This window comes from Lynx canadensis, chromosome B4 (assembly GCF_007474595.2).
Source record: "Lynx canadensis isolate LIC74 chromosome B4, mLynCan4.pri.v2, whole genome shotgun sequence".
In the NCBI taxonomy this organism is placed as follows: Eukaryota; Metazoa; Chordata; class Mammalia; order Carnivora; family Felidae; genus Lynx; species Lynx canadensis.
In genome coordinates, this window is record NC_044309.1 from 80819164 (window position 1) to 80835497 (window position 16334).

Genomic DNA, 16334 nt, shown 5'->3' on the forward strand with positions numbered 1-16334 from the left:
TGGCACATGACAGTAAGTGTTCTTACGTATTTTGAGCCCTAGCATATTTTTATTGCTAATGCCATTGTGGGCAGTTTAAGGAATTGGATTCTGGTACATTGTATAGACTGGATAGCCAAGCCCTATTCCATGTGCTTTCTAATTGGAGATGTTGGAAAGTTCAAATGTCTCCTACTACTATGGTTCTTGGCACAGAATTTGTTCTACCAATGAGATCCCCACAAACTCAGAATTGGAAAGGGCGAAGTGAGCTGGGGATCAACTTTCTGGTCCTTTTGACATTTTCTATCAAGGAAATGTCACCTTTGGAAGCTTGTGAATACATGTTGGTTATTTTCTGAAGCATTGTTGAGTCCCCAACGTCCTAGAGAAGCCGTTTTGATGGATGAGGAAACAGTGACATCTTTTTGCTTCCATGTATCTGATCCATAGACCACAGTTAAGGTTCTTTATTTTTAAATTGAATCACCAATGGTGGCCTATCTCTGTGAATTTTTCTATATTTCTCTAAGAGTCCTTATAAGAGTGTCACCCAAAAGTTCCTCCAGCCTTTCCAAATTTCACAGGCCTCAATTCACCTTAATTAATCATTTCCTGTTCAAAATACTTAAACTGTTTGCTCTTTTTACACTTACCAAACTTCTACTAATACTGCATTATAATAAGGAAAAGCTCTTGTCCCATATGATTTGCTATCTACACACTAAAAAAAGTCCAGATAATTCTAGACATAATTTTTAAATACAAAAGATTTTTCTAAAAATAGAACTATAATTAGGTTATGGAAATATTCAGGGGAAAATGACATTCATATAATATTAGTTTCATTAGATAGAGTATTATGTCTGGTTTTACTGTAGTCTTTAGTCACACATAATTATTGAGGATTTTTAAATACAAATCATGATCTTTTATACAATTTCTTACTAAGAATTTTAAAAATATTTTTAAAACTATCATTTCTTCCATTATATTTTCTAACTACTTACTATTTACACATAAGAAAGCTTAGAATTAGTGAAACTTTATCTGGCTTTGTGACTTAGAGTACATTTGTCATATCATGAAATACATCGACATCAGGAAGTACAGGCAAATCATAATTTGGAGTTAACTTCTATCTTTTTTTTATTTTTTTAAAAAAAAATTTTTTTTTCAACGTTTATTTATTTTTGGGACAGAGAGAGACAGAGCATGAACGGGGGAGGGGCAGAGAGAGGGAGACACAGAATCGGAAACAGGCTCCAGGCTCTGAGCCATCAGCCCAGAGCCCGACGCGGGGCTTGAACTCACGGACCGCGAGATCGTGACCTGGCTGAAGACGGACGCTTAACCGACTGCGCCACCCAGGCGCCCTTCTATCTTTTTTTTAAAGCATGGTAAATGTAATTTATGACAATTTGATATATTCATTCATCTTAAACATATATATATATAGCACAAACGTTTAAATCTGTTTCCTTATGCTTACCAATATGTATGTTATGATAATTACCAGAAAGTTTTTCTTATCAACAAAGAAAATAAAATATAGAGAAGTTTCCCAAAGGAAACACACAACCAGAGAAGGACAGCTCCTTATATTTGGACTATTATTAGATACTTTGCTTATGTCTGAGGTTACTGCAGTCCTCATGGACAACAGCCCTTGAGCCTGCACTTCTGTCTCCATAATTGACTTTATGATTGCTCCTGTCCCAATGGAATCCGTCACAGAGGATGAACAAAACCTCAATGTGGAAAACTCCTGCAGATAAGAAGAAAGTAAGTACTGTTGATATTCTACCAAGTGATCATGGACTCTGGAGATCCAAGGTTGCTATGGTCCTCAAATATCCATGGTTATCCTATTATCCTTATATTAAGATATATAAGGCATAATAGAATACAAGAAAGGAACTCTCCTTCCTTAAGGAGATCAGAACAGAAGTCTGTTCTTCTGTTAAGTCTGTATTTATGACTTAAGTCTATATTTATATATATATGTCTATATATATATATATATATATGTATATATTCCTTACATCTGTTTTCTCTGACGAAAGAGTGAAAGCCCTTGAATTGATGCATCTTTGAAAAAAAGTTATTCATTGTAATTTAAGGACTGGAATGGTTATCAGCTTATTTGTCTGCTTCAAAGAAAATAGTTAAGTTAATATGTAATATATTAAATCACACAACTAGCAATGGAAAGAAAATATATGTAATGAGGCAATAAAAATGCATTTATTTGGGAGGGATATCCTTGAACTGAAAAAATGAACATAGGTTTGGAAAGAGCTTTAGAAAATGATATCTAGGTTTAGGGATTGTTTTGATGTTATTAATTTTAACATACCAATAACATCACTTTTTATTCCATTTTTAGAGATGGCACAGTAATAATGGAAATCAAATAGATGGAGGTAAAAGAAGGTAAAAATATTTCTAACTATATTTGTTACTGTCTTTTAATGATTCAGACACTGACAGGCAAGGATGATGGCTATAGCACTATCATACAGATCATATGTATTCCTTGTATTTTAGGTTATATTCTTACTTTAGGTAAAGACAACTATTAAATGATAAATATATTGGGAATAGAAATTCAAAATGTGACTAACATTAGACAATATATTATGTTACTTTCTTGGTGAATGCTCAGCAAAATAATGATCTAAAATAAAATAACCTCTTAACTTCTCTCACTGCGTAACAGAATAACAGTCTCATGGACCTGGTATTATGTAATTCAAACTCCTAATTCTTCATGACATTAACATGGCTTTGTATGCAACATTTAATTAAGATATAACTAATTTATTTTACACTTAAGAAAGTGTTTGTGTCATTAGAAACAAAGCACAGATTTCATTTATTTTTCCTTGTGCCTCTCAGCAGGTTAATGCCATGGGTGACAGGGGAACAGACAATCACTCGGAAGTGACTGACTTCATCCTTGTAGGCTTCAGGGTCCGCTCTGAGCTCCACATTCTCCTTTTCCTGCTCTTTCTGCTTGTGTATGCCATGATCCTTCTGGGTAATGTTGGGATGATGACCATTATTATGACTGATCCCCGGCTGAACACACCGATGTATTTCTTCCTAGGCAACCTGTCCTTCATTGATCTCTTCTATTCGTCTGTTATTGCACCCAAGGCCATGATCAACTTCTGGTCTGAGAGCAAGTCCATCTCTTTTGCAGGCTGTGTGACACAGCTCTTTCTCTTTGCCCTCTTCATCGTGGCGGAGGCATTTCTCCTGGCAGCCATGGCCTATGACCGCTTCATTGCCATCTGCAACCCACTCCTCTACTCTGTCCAGATGACAGCACGTCTCTGCATGCAATTGGTGGCTGGTTCCTATTTATGTGGCAGCGTTAGCTCAATTCTTTTGACCAGCGTGACATTTACTTTGTCCTTTTGTGCTTCCCGAGCCATTGACCACTTTTACTGTGATTACCGTCCACTTCAAAGGATTTCTTGTTCTGATCTCTACTTTCTTAAGGTGGTTTCTTTTTTCTTATGCACCATTATTATTTTGCCTACCATAATTGTCATTATTGTTTCCTATATGTATATTGTGTCCACGGTTTTAAAGATAAGATCCACTGAGGGACGTAAGAAAGCGTTTTCCACTTGCAGCTCTCACCTGGGAGTCGTGAGTGTGCTGTATGGTGCTGTGATTTTTATGTATGTCATCCCTGACAGATTTCCTGAGCTGAGTAAAGTGGCCTCGTTATGTTACACCCTAGTCACTCCCATGCTGAATCCTTTGATTTACTCCCTGAGAAACAAAGATGTCAAAGAAGCTCTAAAAAAACTTCTAAAGAAAAATCCTATTCTTTGATTATTATCTCTTTTTCTCCATGGATACATGGATTTTGTATTTCTTTCATACTCCTTTTGACCATTAATAACATTTATTCTATTAAACATCATAAATATATTAGCAGAACCTTTTCCTGGTGAGGTACCTGGGACATTGTTCATCCTGATATTGGAGATGTCCTGGATATCAGAGAAGCATTTTTCAAGATTTCCCTTCCCATTATCTCAAATAACATTCTATTTCACAGTATTGATTTGTATTTACTTAATGGCTTGCTGCTGGGCACGACTTTTATATGTTAATATAGTGTATAAACTGTTTTGTGAGCTGTTTGTTTTGGGCTTTCTCCTTGCTTTATAACATAATATCCAACATTGACAAGAATGTCCAACTTTTTTTTTTTTTTTTGAGCAGCAGGTAAAAATTTATTAGAATATAAGATTAGAAAGGTAGAATAGTAAGAAAGCTCTCTTTACAGAGAGGGAACACTCAGAAGTGAATGCCCCTCCAACTTGTTTTTTAAAATATTATGTTTTCTGGGGCGCCTGGGTGGCGCAGTCGGTTAAGCGTCCGACTTCAGCCAGGTCACGGTCTCGCGGTCCGTGAGTTCGAGCCCCGCGTCGGGCTCTGGGCTGATGGCTCAGAGCCTGGAGCCTGTTTCCAATTCTGTGTCTCCCTCTCTCTCTGCCCCTCCCCCGTTCATGCTCTGTCTCTCTCTGTCCCAAAAATAAATAAACGTTGAAAAAAAAATTAAAATATTATGTTTTCTAATTATATAACTACTTTGTTTTAGCATGTTATATAGTTATTGAATTTTCATTTTGAATCAAGTATCTGAAATGTATTATATTAGGAGGAAGTAATAATAATAAAATACATATAATAATAAATAATATAATAAATAATCTTAGCTATAAAGATTAATTTGGGAAATTTTATATCAAATTAACAGGCATTGTAGCGTGTTCTGAGACATTGCTAGTTGCTAAATCCTAATGTAAAGAACCAAATGGTAGAGAGAGAACTACAAACATTTTTGAGCAACCAGTGACTCAGTTTGGGTTTTCATACATTGTTTTCCTGGGTTAATTATTGTGAAGAATATTTAATAAAGGTATAGAGCAAGTTAGCCATTAACATTGTGTGTTGTCCAAAATTTACTCATCTATACCTGTGAATATTCACTTATTTGATTAATTTATTGGGTGTGTAATATGTCTTGTGTAGGCTCATGTATAAATAATCTTATTCTTTAGGGAGCTTATAGTCCAGTGTGAGAATCACATCCTGCATGCAAAACCAATCCAAATCCACAGAATTTTATGCCAAAGATAAACATACAGATTACGAAGTAGGGTTCTTGAGAGGGTGTCCTGACAATTAGGGAAAGTCTTTAGACTGTATTGAAGATCTATTTAAAGGGCTAAGTTTGGAGGCAGTACACTACTATATCAGTTCATGTTATTGATGTGGGCTTGAAGTATACCAATGTAATTGAAAAATAAAAGTTTATTTGGAAAAAATTGTGGGTTAAGTACACAAAACAAAGTAACTGCTTAGTATGAGAAGAGTACACCAAGGAGGTGTGTCTCATAATTTTTGGTCTTGTATGATGTTTCTGGTGATAGTGCCAATGGATAAAAAGTAAAGGAACTCTTAGCAAAGTAGGAATAAGGGAGCATTTCCTTAACTTGAAAAAGAACATCTATAAAAACCATTATATTTAATGGTGATGAAGTAGAAGCTTTCCCACTAACATAGGAATAAGGCAAAGATGTCCCTCCTCACCACATCTCTTCAGCACCCTTTTGGATGTCTTAGGTAATGTAATAGACAAAAAGGACGTAAAAGTATTATGGGCTGAATGATGTCTTCCTAAACTCATGTTGAAGCCCTAACCTCCAGTACCTTGGTATGTGACTATATTTGGAGATACAGCCTTCAAAGAAGTAATCTAAATAAGGCTGTTACAGCTGGGTACTAATATAGTTTGGCTGGTGTGTTTATAAGAAAATATTAGGACACACAAAGAGACATAGAGGTGCATATGGACTCAGAGATGACCATATGAAGAGGGAACAAGAGGGCAGACGCCTGCAAGTCAAGGACAGGAGCCTTAGAATATTTACTTACGGCACCCTGATTCTGTACTTCCAGTCTTCAAAACTGGGAGAAAAATATTTGGCGGTTAGGGAACCAAGTCTTTGGTATGTTGTTTGGCAGCCCTAGCAAATTACTATAAAGCATTATACAGAAATGAAGAATACATCAATCTTTGTTCACAGGTGACATTTGTCTATGTAGAAAATCTGAAAGAATTTCCCAAATACCCTCCTAAAACTAGTAGGAAATATAGGAGTGTTTCAGGATACATGGTTACTATACAAATGTTCATTGCTTTCTATATACTAGCAATGAGCAAGTAGAATTTAAAATAAAAAACACAATGCTATTCATATTGTCACTTTTGCTAATAAAATACTTAGGTATAAATTTCACAAAATATGTATAAGATCTCTAGGAAGAAAAGTATAAAATTCTACTGGAAGAAATCAAAGAAGACCTATATAAATGGAGAACCACTGAATGTTCATAGAGAGGAAGGCAATACTGACAAGATGTAATCTCTTCTCAACTTGCTCTACATATTCAATGCAATCCCAATAAAAACTCTAGCAAGTAACTTTTTTGTTATTGACAAACTATTTATTTATTTATTTTTCTTTTTCCTTTTTTTTGTTTTTGTTTTTTTTGGCAAACTATATATTAAAAATGAAGTTATATGAAAAGGTAATAAGCCAGAATAGCCAACACAATATTGAAGGAGAAGAACAGAATTGGAGGACCGATGATACTACACAACTTCAATTATACACAACTACACATCTACACTAATCCAGATAGTGTGGTATTGATGAAAGAATAAACAAATAGATAACTGAATAGAACAGAGAAACTAGAAATAAAGCCACATCGATAGACTCAACTGACCTTTGCCAAAGGAGGAAAGCAAAGAGGATACAATGGAGGAAAGACAGGATGTTCAATAAAGAGTGCTAGAACACCTGGACAGCCACATGCAAAACTGTGAGCATAGACATAGACTTTACAGCATTCACAAAAATTAACTCAAAGGAGCCATAAATTTAAGTGTAAAACACAAAATTACAAAACCCATAGAAGATAATTTAGGAGAAATCTGGATGACTTTGTGTTTGGTGATGCCTTTTTAGATACAATACCAGGGCATGATCCATGAAAAGCATAACTGATAAATTGAACTTCACCAAAATTATAAAATTATGCTGTGAAAGACATTTTTAGCAATTAAAAAGAAAAGACATGGTCTCAGGGAAAATATGTAGAAAAGATATATTTAATAAAGGTTATGCAAAAATGCAATGAGCACTTCAATACTCAAGTATAAGAAAACAAACAACCCTATTAAAAACTAGGCAATGACCTTAACAGACACTGCTCAAGGAAGATATGCTGGTGGCAGATAAACATATGAAAACATGTTCCATACCATATACAGTGAGGGAATGTCATGTAAAACAACAATGGGATACCACTATGCACCTATCAGAATAACCAAAATGCAGAATATTGACAACATCAAATCATTGCATGTGGAGCGACAGGAACACTTAAGCATCACTAGTGGGTAATGCAAAATAGTACAGCCACTTTGGAAGACAGTTTGGCAGTTTCTCACAAAACTAAACACATTCTTACTGATCTATGATCTACCAAGTATGCTGCTTGGTATTTATCCAAAAGAGCTGAAAATGTATGTCCATACCAAAACTAGCACATGGAAATTTACAGCAGCTTTATTTATAATTGCCAAAATTTGGAAACAACCAAGATTTCCTTCAGCAAGTGACTGGATAAATAAACCATGGTATATTCAGGCAATAAAATATTATTTAGTGCAAAAAAAACTCCACATTGAACTATCAAGCTGTGAAAAGACCAGGAGGAATCTTAAATACTTATTACTGAGTGAAAGAAGCCACTCTGAAAAGAATACCTATGTATGAGTCCAAATATGGCCTTCTGGAAAAGCCAGAACTATAGAGTGAGGAAAAAGATAAGTGGTTGCTAGGGCCATGGGTCGAGGAAGGGATGAACAGCGGGGTGGAAAAGATTTTTAGGGCAAGAGATTGTATGGTTCCACCATTATGGATGCATGTCATTTATATTTGTCCAAACCCATAAAATATATGACACCTAGGGTGAAACCTTAAATAAACTGGATTTTGGATGATGATAGGTGTCACTATAGGTTCATCACATAACAATCTGGTGGGGAATGTTGGCAATGGAGGAAGGTATGCATCTGTGGGGGCAAAGGATATCAGGTAAATGTCTCTGTACCTTAAACTTCTCTAAAATGTAAAGTCTTAAATAAAAAAGAAACAAAAAGAAAGAACAGTATACTACTACTACTACACCCCTATTAGAATGGCCACAATAGAAACCACAGACTCTACCAAATGCTGGCAAGGATATGGAGGAACAGTAATCCTCAGTCATTGCTATGGTGAATGCAAAATGATATAGCCACTTTGGATGACAGTTTTTCGATTTCATGCAAAACTAAAAATCCTCTTACTATACAATCCAGTAGTTGTGCTCCTTGATATTTACCCAATCAAGTTGAAAACTCTCACGTCCACACAAGATCCTGCACACGAATGTGTCTAGCAGCTTTATTCATAATTGCAAAAACATGGAAATAACCAAAATATCCTTTGGCAGGTGAATGAATAATGGACCGTGATGGAATAACATTCAACCCTAAAAAGAAATAAGCTAAGGGGCACCTGGGTGGCTCACTCGGGTAAGCATCAGTCTCTTGATTTCAATTCAGATCATGATCCCAGGGTCCTGGGGGTGAGCCCCATGTCAGGCTCTGTGCAGGGTGGAGAGTCAGCTTAAGATTCTCTTTTTCTCTCTCTCTCTATCTCTCTCCCTCTGCCCCTCCCCCGCTTATTCTCTCCCTCTCTCTCTCTCTCTCTCAAAAGTAAAATAAAGTAAAAAAATTAAAAAAATGAGCTAACTCTCAAGTTGTGAAAGGACATGAGGTGGCTGTAAATGCATGTGATTAAGTGAAAGAAGCCAATCTGAAAAGGATACATACTGCATGATTCCGACTATATAACATTTTTCAGTTATTGTACCTTTAAGCTCCCGAATATGTGTTTGAAATAACTTTTGTATTTTTTTGTGTTTTGGTTTGTTTAGTTTTTTACCTGTATCATTCAATCTGTTTGCTCTGAGAAATGCTTCGTGTCCCTTTCCAGAGGCACAAGCTTAGGCTTGTGTGTACTCTTGGATGACAGTGGATTTATTGGGTAAGCTTTGGCTGTGTCCTCCCCTGATGGTTTTCTTGAGTGATGTGCCACTGTAGGTTTCCCACTGAGCATAGAGACTCCACAAATTTTCTTGTTCTAGTGTTTTAAAAAAATTGTGTGACATCTATTTCTCTATTGTCTCATCCAATTGTTTTGGCCTCCTCTGCAAGGATGATCTTTAAGGCCCGTCTTTGAGGTTTGCTCTAATCCCAGAAGGGCCTTCTTAGCTGTCTTCTTACCTGGTTCTCTCTAGTAAAAATCTAGTTGGTCTGCAGTTTGTTTTTTTCTCTCATGAAGCTATCAGCCTCCTCTTAATTTCTTATCACCAAACGTGCATTGTGTTTGAAAGTCACTTATGCTAGAATTTTCCCACACTTTGTTCCAAATAAAGTCAGTTCACCTGAGGAGAGTTTGGAGCCTCTGTTATTATTGCCTACCTTTCATTCCAGGGAAAGCCTGTTCAACTGTTCTCGAACTGGAAAAGAAGCAGTGGCCCATTTCTCTCAGAGAGACACCCTGGTTTTATGAGCAGATTTCTGCTGAGGTCAGTAACCTATGGTCTTCTAAGCTTATCTCTCCTGGCAAAAAACCTCTATCCTTTGAACCAATGCAATTGAAGTTGGAGCCTTATAATTCTTGGCCTATCATGCTTGGGGTAGACCTTCTATATTATGAATGGTTCCTGAGTAGAGGTAGAGATCTCTAGACATTTTAGTTACTCTTGCCTGGAGTAGGGCTTCTGCAGCATGGAGCTAGAGGGGATAAGAAATGTTTCCAGCCTGCCACTCTCAAGGTGATAGGGTAGCCCTTGACTGGGATCTAGGGGAAAAGGAGTCTGCACTTGCCTGTGTGCTTCCTATCATGCTGGACTGGGAGAGGGGAGAGACAGAGTAGGCCCTGGTTCAAATACATGTCATGTGAATGTTCATATTGCTGTTATTCACAATATCTAAAAGGTGATAGCACCTCAATTGCCCATCAGTTGTGGGAGGGGAGATGTTCTAAATGGGTAAGGGGCATTAAGGAATCTACTCCTGAAATCATTGTTGCACCATATGCTAACTAACTTGGATGCAAATTAAACAATAAATAATTTTTTAAAAAAGCCCATCAATTGAAGAGTGCATAAACAGAATTTGGTGTTTGTGTACAACAGAAAATGGAATGCTACTGAACAATGAAAAGAATGAGTTACTTATACACATGACAAAATGGCTAAATTCAAATTCATTTTACTCAGTTAAAGAAGCCTGCCAGGAGAGAGTGCATATCATATGCAGATTAAATAGGTAGATAAATAGATGGATGTGCAAAAAAAAAAACCAAAAAAACAAAAAAACAAAAACAAACAAACAAACAAAAAAAACAACAGATCACTGGTTATCTGGGAATGGGATTGGAAGGAGACATGATTTAAATAGGCGCATGACAAATCTTTCTGAGGTGATAGAAAACTTCTGTATCTTGGAGTTCCTGGCTGGTCCAGTAGGAGGAGTAGGCAATTCTTGATCTTAGGGTCATCAGTTCAAACCCCATGTTGACTGTAGAGATTACTTAAATAAATTTTTAAAAACTTTAAAATAACAGTCTGGTATCTTGGTCTGGAGAGGGTTTCATGATGTATAAAATTGCCAAAAGTCAGAATTGTATACTCTGAATGAATACAGTTGATTTCACACCAACTATTTCTCAATAAAGTGATTGAAGAAAGAATTGGGCAGATCCTTTTTAGGTTGAAGGAGTTGCATTTTAGAGCAATGACTCAGAGGTCTCTCTCTCTCTCTCTCTCTTGTTTCTGGATTGAAGTTTTAATTTTGGCCTAAAAACAGGAAACTACTGAAGGCATAGAAAATATTTATGATATAAAAAATCTCAATGATAAAGTAGGCACAAACCTTTTACTGTAATTGTTAGCATAGCAGGTGTGGAGTGAGGATTCACTACCATTAATACTATCATTTAAATTAAGAAAACTTGGGGCGCCTGGGTGGCGCAGTCGGTTAAGCGTCCGACTTCGGCCAGGTCACGATCTCGCGGTCCGTGAGTTCGAGCCCCGCTTCAGGCTCTGGGCTGATGGCTCGGAGCCTGGAGCCTGTTTCCAATTCTGTGTCTCCCTCTGTCTCTGCCCCTCCCCCGTTCATGCTCTGTCTCTCTCTGTCCCAAAAATAAATAAAAACGTTGAAAAAAAATTAAAAAAAAAATAAATAAATTAAGAAAACTTTACTAGTTATTGACAGTGCAGTCATCTGTAATGATACTTTAATGGGAAGTCGTCAGATGAGTTTGAAGAAGTTCCTTTTGTGCATTATGTTTTAGACAAGAGGGTGGGTGAAATAGGTGAAAGGGATTAAGAGTACACTTATTATGATGAGCACTGATAACAATGTATGGAAGTGCTGAATCACTATATTGTACACCTGAAACTAATATAACACTGTATGTTATAAACTCTACTGGAATTAAAATAAAAACTTAATAAAAAATCATATAATCTCAAAATTAAAATATTAGCTATATATTATTTTTTTTATTTATTTATTTATTTTTTTTTTCAACGTTTATTTATTTTTGGGACAGAGAGAGACAGAGCATGAACGGGGGAGGGGCAGAGACAGAGGGAGACACAGCATCGGAAACAGGCTCCAGGCTCTGAGCCATCAGCCCAGAGCCCGAAGCGGGGCTCGAACTCACGGACTGCGAGATCGTGACCTGGCTGAAGTCGGACGCTCAACCGACTGCGCCACCCAGGCGCCCCAGCTATATATTATTAAAATGGTTTTGTATATGACTCAACAAACTACAACACTGATTTGTTTATAAGTGGTCCTATAATGCATATCATATTCAAAGAATTACATATACATATATATTTATGCATTTCTGAATCTATTTTGATTCATTATATTAACATGAGAGCTAATATTGTCATTATTATTCAATATATCCCTCCTTTAAGAATTTACACTGTACAGCACATATATCCTTCTTGAATCAAAAGTAAAAGGGTAAGATCAATTTCCTAACAGGAGTGAGAATAGAATATACCTGAATGCAATTCCTATAGCAACACAGAAATTACTTGACGTCAGGAAAAGGGAATAGGTCAGAATTGAAAAATTATTGTGCATATCTTGCCATGGTGAGGTCTGTTAGCTTCTACATCAGCCTGAGGATTCTTTCCTGAGTCAGCTGCATGACATTAGACATATATTGTTATAGGTTCAGTGATACATCCGGTGATCTTTCTGGGTGTTCTGATCAAAGATATCCTGGTATGAGCATGCGTGTGTGTGTGTGTATGTGTGTATGTGTGTGTGAGAGAGAGAGAGACAGAGACAGAGACAGACAGAGATGGAGACTGAGAAACTATGCAAATGTTTGTATATATGTGCATGTGTGTCCGATGGTGGTTGTGGGGGTGCAGCACATGGTGAATATAGAGGAACATTGCTCTCCCATGGCAGTCAGCTCTATTGTTAAGGTCTTTTTTTCCCTCAATTTGATAAAGGATTACTAATATCATTGGATGAAGATTTAAAAAGTTAGGATCCTCTCTCACTTCAGGTTTATTCCAGAGTGTTACTTAAGGGTATCTGCATTTTATTCATAGGGAGGGTTAGTAAACTGTGCCTCTTTCAACCTAAACATGTTTCTGCTTCATCTCAGGAGACACAAGACACAGTGAATCCTGTATTTTCCCTAGTGATCTGCATTTTTTAAAATGTGGTTGAAGAGATGACATTTGTTAAAATATAAAAGAGGATTCTTAGAGAAAGACACGGGTAGAGAGATGAATAGATACAGCATTTGATGATTAGATAACTATTTTGCATTTAATTGGCGAATGGGCTAGATGGGTGATGGGTATTAAGGAGGGCACTTGTGATGATCAGTTACTGACTTCTACTCCTGAAACCAATATTACACTGTATGTTGGCTAGTTAAAATGTACATTAAAAAATAGCACTAAATAGAAAAAAAAATAATTGGGGCTTCTGTTGCCTTTTTGATCATTTTACAATTTTTTCCCTTAGTTTTTTGCAGAGAGAAAGGTAAAGACTGAAATAACAAAGTAGTAAGTGTTTCTCAAGCTCTGTCTATGAAAATGAAAACAGATATGCTTGGAGAGCTGGAGACACATCATGGCACAGAGGGAAGACAGAGGGGCAGAGAAAGTTAGTGTCTTCCTCTCTCAGACGTAACATGAATAGTGTTGAGAGCAGGAGGAAAAGACAAACCTGATGTGGGTTTAACAAACATATGAAATTTACATAATTCAATCATTCAAATGACTCTATGGTGGAGATTCTCTTATACACCCCATTTTTCAGGAGGAAATAACAATGCGGAGATACTATGTAACTTACCCGAACCTACAGGGGCAAAAACAGAATTTGAAAGCTCTGTCTGACACCTGAGCTTATTTTCTTAACTCTTACCAATGAACTTATCTTACCCTTATATTTCCTTCCTCATTATGAGGTAGCATTTCTCCAGCACAGATGCTCAAACATTAACATCATTACTCACTTCTAGGTCATTCTCATGTGATCAACCAGCAATCAGTATTCAGCTTACTTTACCTACAATTCTAAAGGTCATCTCTTTCTTCACTGTCCCTAATAAGACTCCCTCCATTAAAGCCACCATAACCTCTTGGATGACCACACACTTTCTGGGATTACCGTCTTTCTCCCAAAGAGTACTTATCTTCCTCAAAGCTACCAGTATGATTTTCGTATAATGACAATTTGAATACAATACTGTCTTTCTAAAAATTCCCAGTGCTTACCCCCGTCTACAGAATAAAGGTCAGCTTCCTTGGCCTGACATATATGTCAGTAAATCTGTATGATTTCCATGAATTTCCCTTTAAGTCTCATGCTTCACTCTTTGTCTTGTGTGTTACAAATCACTTATAAACCACATGAAGTTCACCATAGAGTTATTTTCTTCATTTGCACAGAAAGCTATTTATTTCATTTGGCTTAGTGCTATTTGTTTTAAAATGTGCTTGGGAAGTGTTCTGTGACCATAGAACCACTCACCTTTAGAGACTACACTTTCTTTGTATTTTCCATAAATGTCTTTTTCACTGGACTAATATATGGCAGTTTAGTTCTCTATAGCTATTTCCCCCAGATTTCATGGTGAGCTAGGACTGAAATTATTTATACATAGGAAATTTCATAGGACAAGAAGGCATCAAAATTCAATAATTATCAATGTGATGAATTAACTCTCACTAGCCATATATAACAAAAAATGAATTGTCTTTATTTTTGGTTCAGTTTCATTACAGTTATCTTGTGAAAGGGGGGATTTGCAAGAATAATTGATCTAAGTCAGAGAAACCATTAACTAAGTGTTTCACTCACTCAGTTCTTACACAGTTGAGTGACTCACATGTCACCCTTAGGGTGACCTTATATCATAAGGTTATCTACCAATTATACACATTATATAATTATACACATTATATAATATTTGTTATTGAATCAAGAATAAAATAAATCCTAACATCATCCTTAGAGAGCCAGCAGTAAATTTGGAATATATTTTCCTTAAAATCAAATTACATGGCAATCATTGTCTTTACTCAAATGAAGATGAAGTATGGAGAAAGCTCTTCCACCCCAAAATCAACAGCTAGGCAAAATATAGACCAAATGTATTCTTCAGCTATAGGTACAAGGGATTCAAATAAATAAACTTTCTAAAATTGAGAATTTCAAAATCATTGGGTGCATTGTTTGCATCGATGCCTCCCAGACTGCCATAATGCCCCTTCCTTTCAGTTATGTCACTGTTAAGATAGAATTAAGTAAAATTATTTTTTTCCCCAGAATCTTTCTCAGAGCTTCTTTGACATCTTTGTTTCTCAGAGAGTAAATCAAAGGATTCAGCATGGGAGTGACTAGGGTGTAACATAACGAGGCCACTTTACTCAGCTCAGGAAATCTGTCAGGAGTGAGATACATAAAAAACACAGCACCGTACAGCACACTCACGACTCCCAGGTGTGAGCTGCAAGTGGAGAATGCTTTCTTACGTCCCTCAGAGGAGCGTATCTTGAGAACTGTGGACACAATATACAAGTAAGAAATAATAATAACTATGATGGTAGGCAAGATGATGATGCTCGATAAGAAAAAGGAAATCATCCTATAGATGAAGAAGTCAGAACAAGATATCCTCTGAAGTGGGCGAGTGTCACAGTAAAAGTGGTCAATGGACCGAGAGCCACAAAAGGACAGAGTAAATACCATGCTTGTCTGAAGAACCGAGCTAATGCAGCCACAGATATAAGAACCAGCCACCAACTGAATGCAAAGACGTGTTGACATCTGGGAAGAGTAGAGGAGTGGGTTGCAGATGGCAATGAAGCGGTCATAGGCCATAGCTGCCAGGAGAAATCCCTCCGCCACGATGAAGAGGGCAAAGAGAAAGAGCTGTGTCACACAGCCTGCAAAAGAGATGGACTTGCTCTCAGACCAGAAGTTGATCATGGCCTTGGGTGCAATAACAGACGAATAGAAGAGATCAATGAAGGACAGGTTGCCTAGGAAGAAATACATCGGTGTGTTCAGCCGGGGATCAGTCATAATAATGGTCATCATCCCAACATTCCCTAGGAGGATCATGGCATACACAAGCAGAAAGATCAGGAAGAGGAGAATGTGGAGCTCAGGGCGGACCCTGAAGCCTACAAGGATGAAGTCAGTCACTTCCGAGTGATTGTCTGTTCCCCTGTCACCCATGGCAGAAACCTGCTGAAAGGGACAAGGAAAAATGAACAAATGAAACCTGTGCTTTGTTTCTAGTGACACAAATACTTTCTTAAGTGTGGAAAAAATTAGTTATATCTTAATTAAATATTGTATATGAAACCATGTTAATGTCATGAAGAATCAGGAATTTGGATTAGATAATACGAGATCCATGAGACTGTTTTTCTGTTAAGCAGTGTAAGAAGTTAATGGGTTATTGTATTTTAGGTCATAATTTTGCTGAGTATTCACCAAGAAAGTAACATAATATGTGGTCTAAAATTCATCACTTTTTGAATTTCTATTCCTAATATATTCATTGTTAAATAATTAGCTTTACCTAAAGTAAAAATGTAACCTAAAATGCAGGGAATACATATAATCTGTA

The 16334-nt window shown here is 36.7% G+C and overlaps 2 protein-coding genes across 2 annotated transcripts; one reads left to right on the forward strand and one right to left on the reverse strand.

Annotated features, from left to right (window-relative positions):
- Positions 1-2835: 2835 nt before the first annotated feature.
- Positions 2836-3831, forward strand: LOC115519487 (olfactory receptor 9K2-like). The gene has a single exon (XM_030323484.1). It carries the CDS (start codon positions 2893-2895, stop codon positions 3829-3831), a length of 939 nt encoding a protein of 312 aa, XP_030179344.1. The 5' UTR covers positions 2836-2892.
- Positions 3832-14974: 11143 nt separating this feature from the next.
- Positions 14975-15988, reverse strand: LOC115518716 (olfactory receptor 9K2-like). The gene has a single exon (XM_030322269.1). The coding sequence runs from the start codon at positions 15935-15937 to the stop codon at positions 14975-14977; it is 963 nt and encodes a 320-aa protein (XP_030178129.1). The 5' UTR covers positions 15938-15988.
- Positions 15989-16334: the final 346 nt, after the last annotated feature.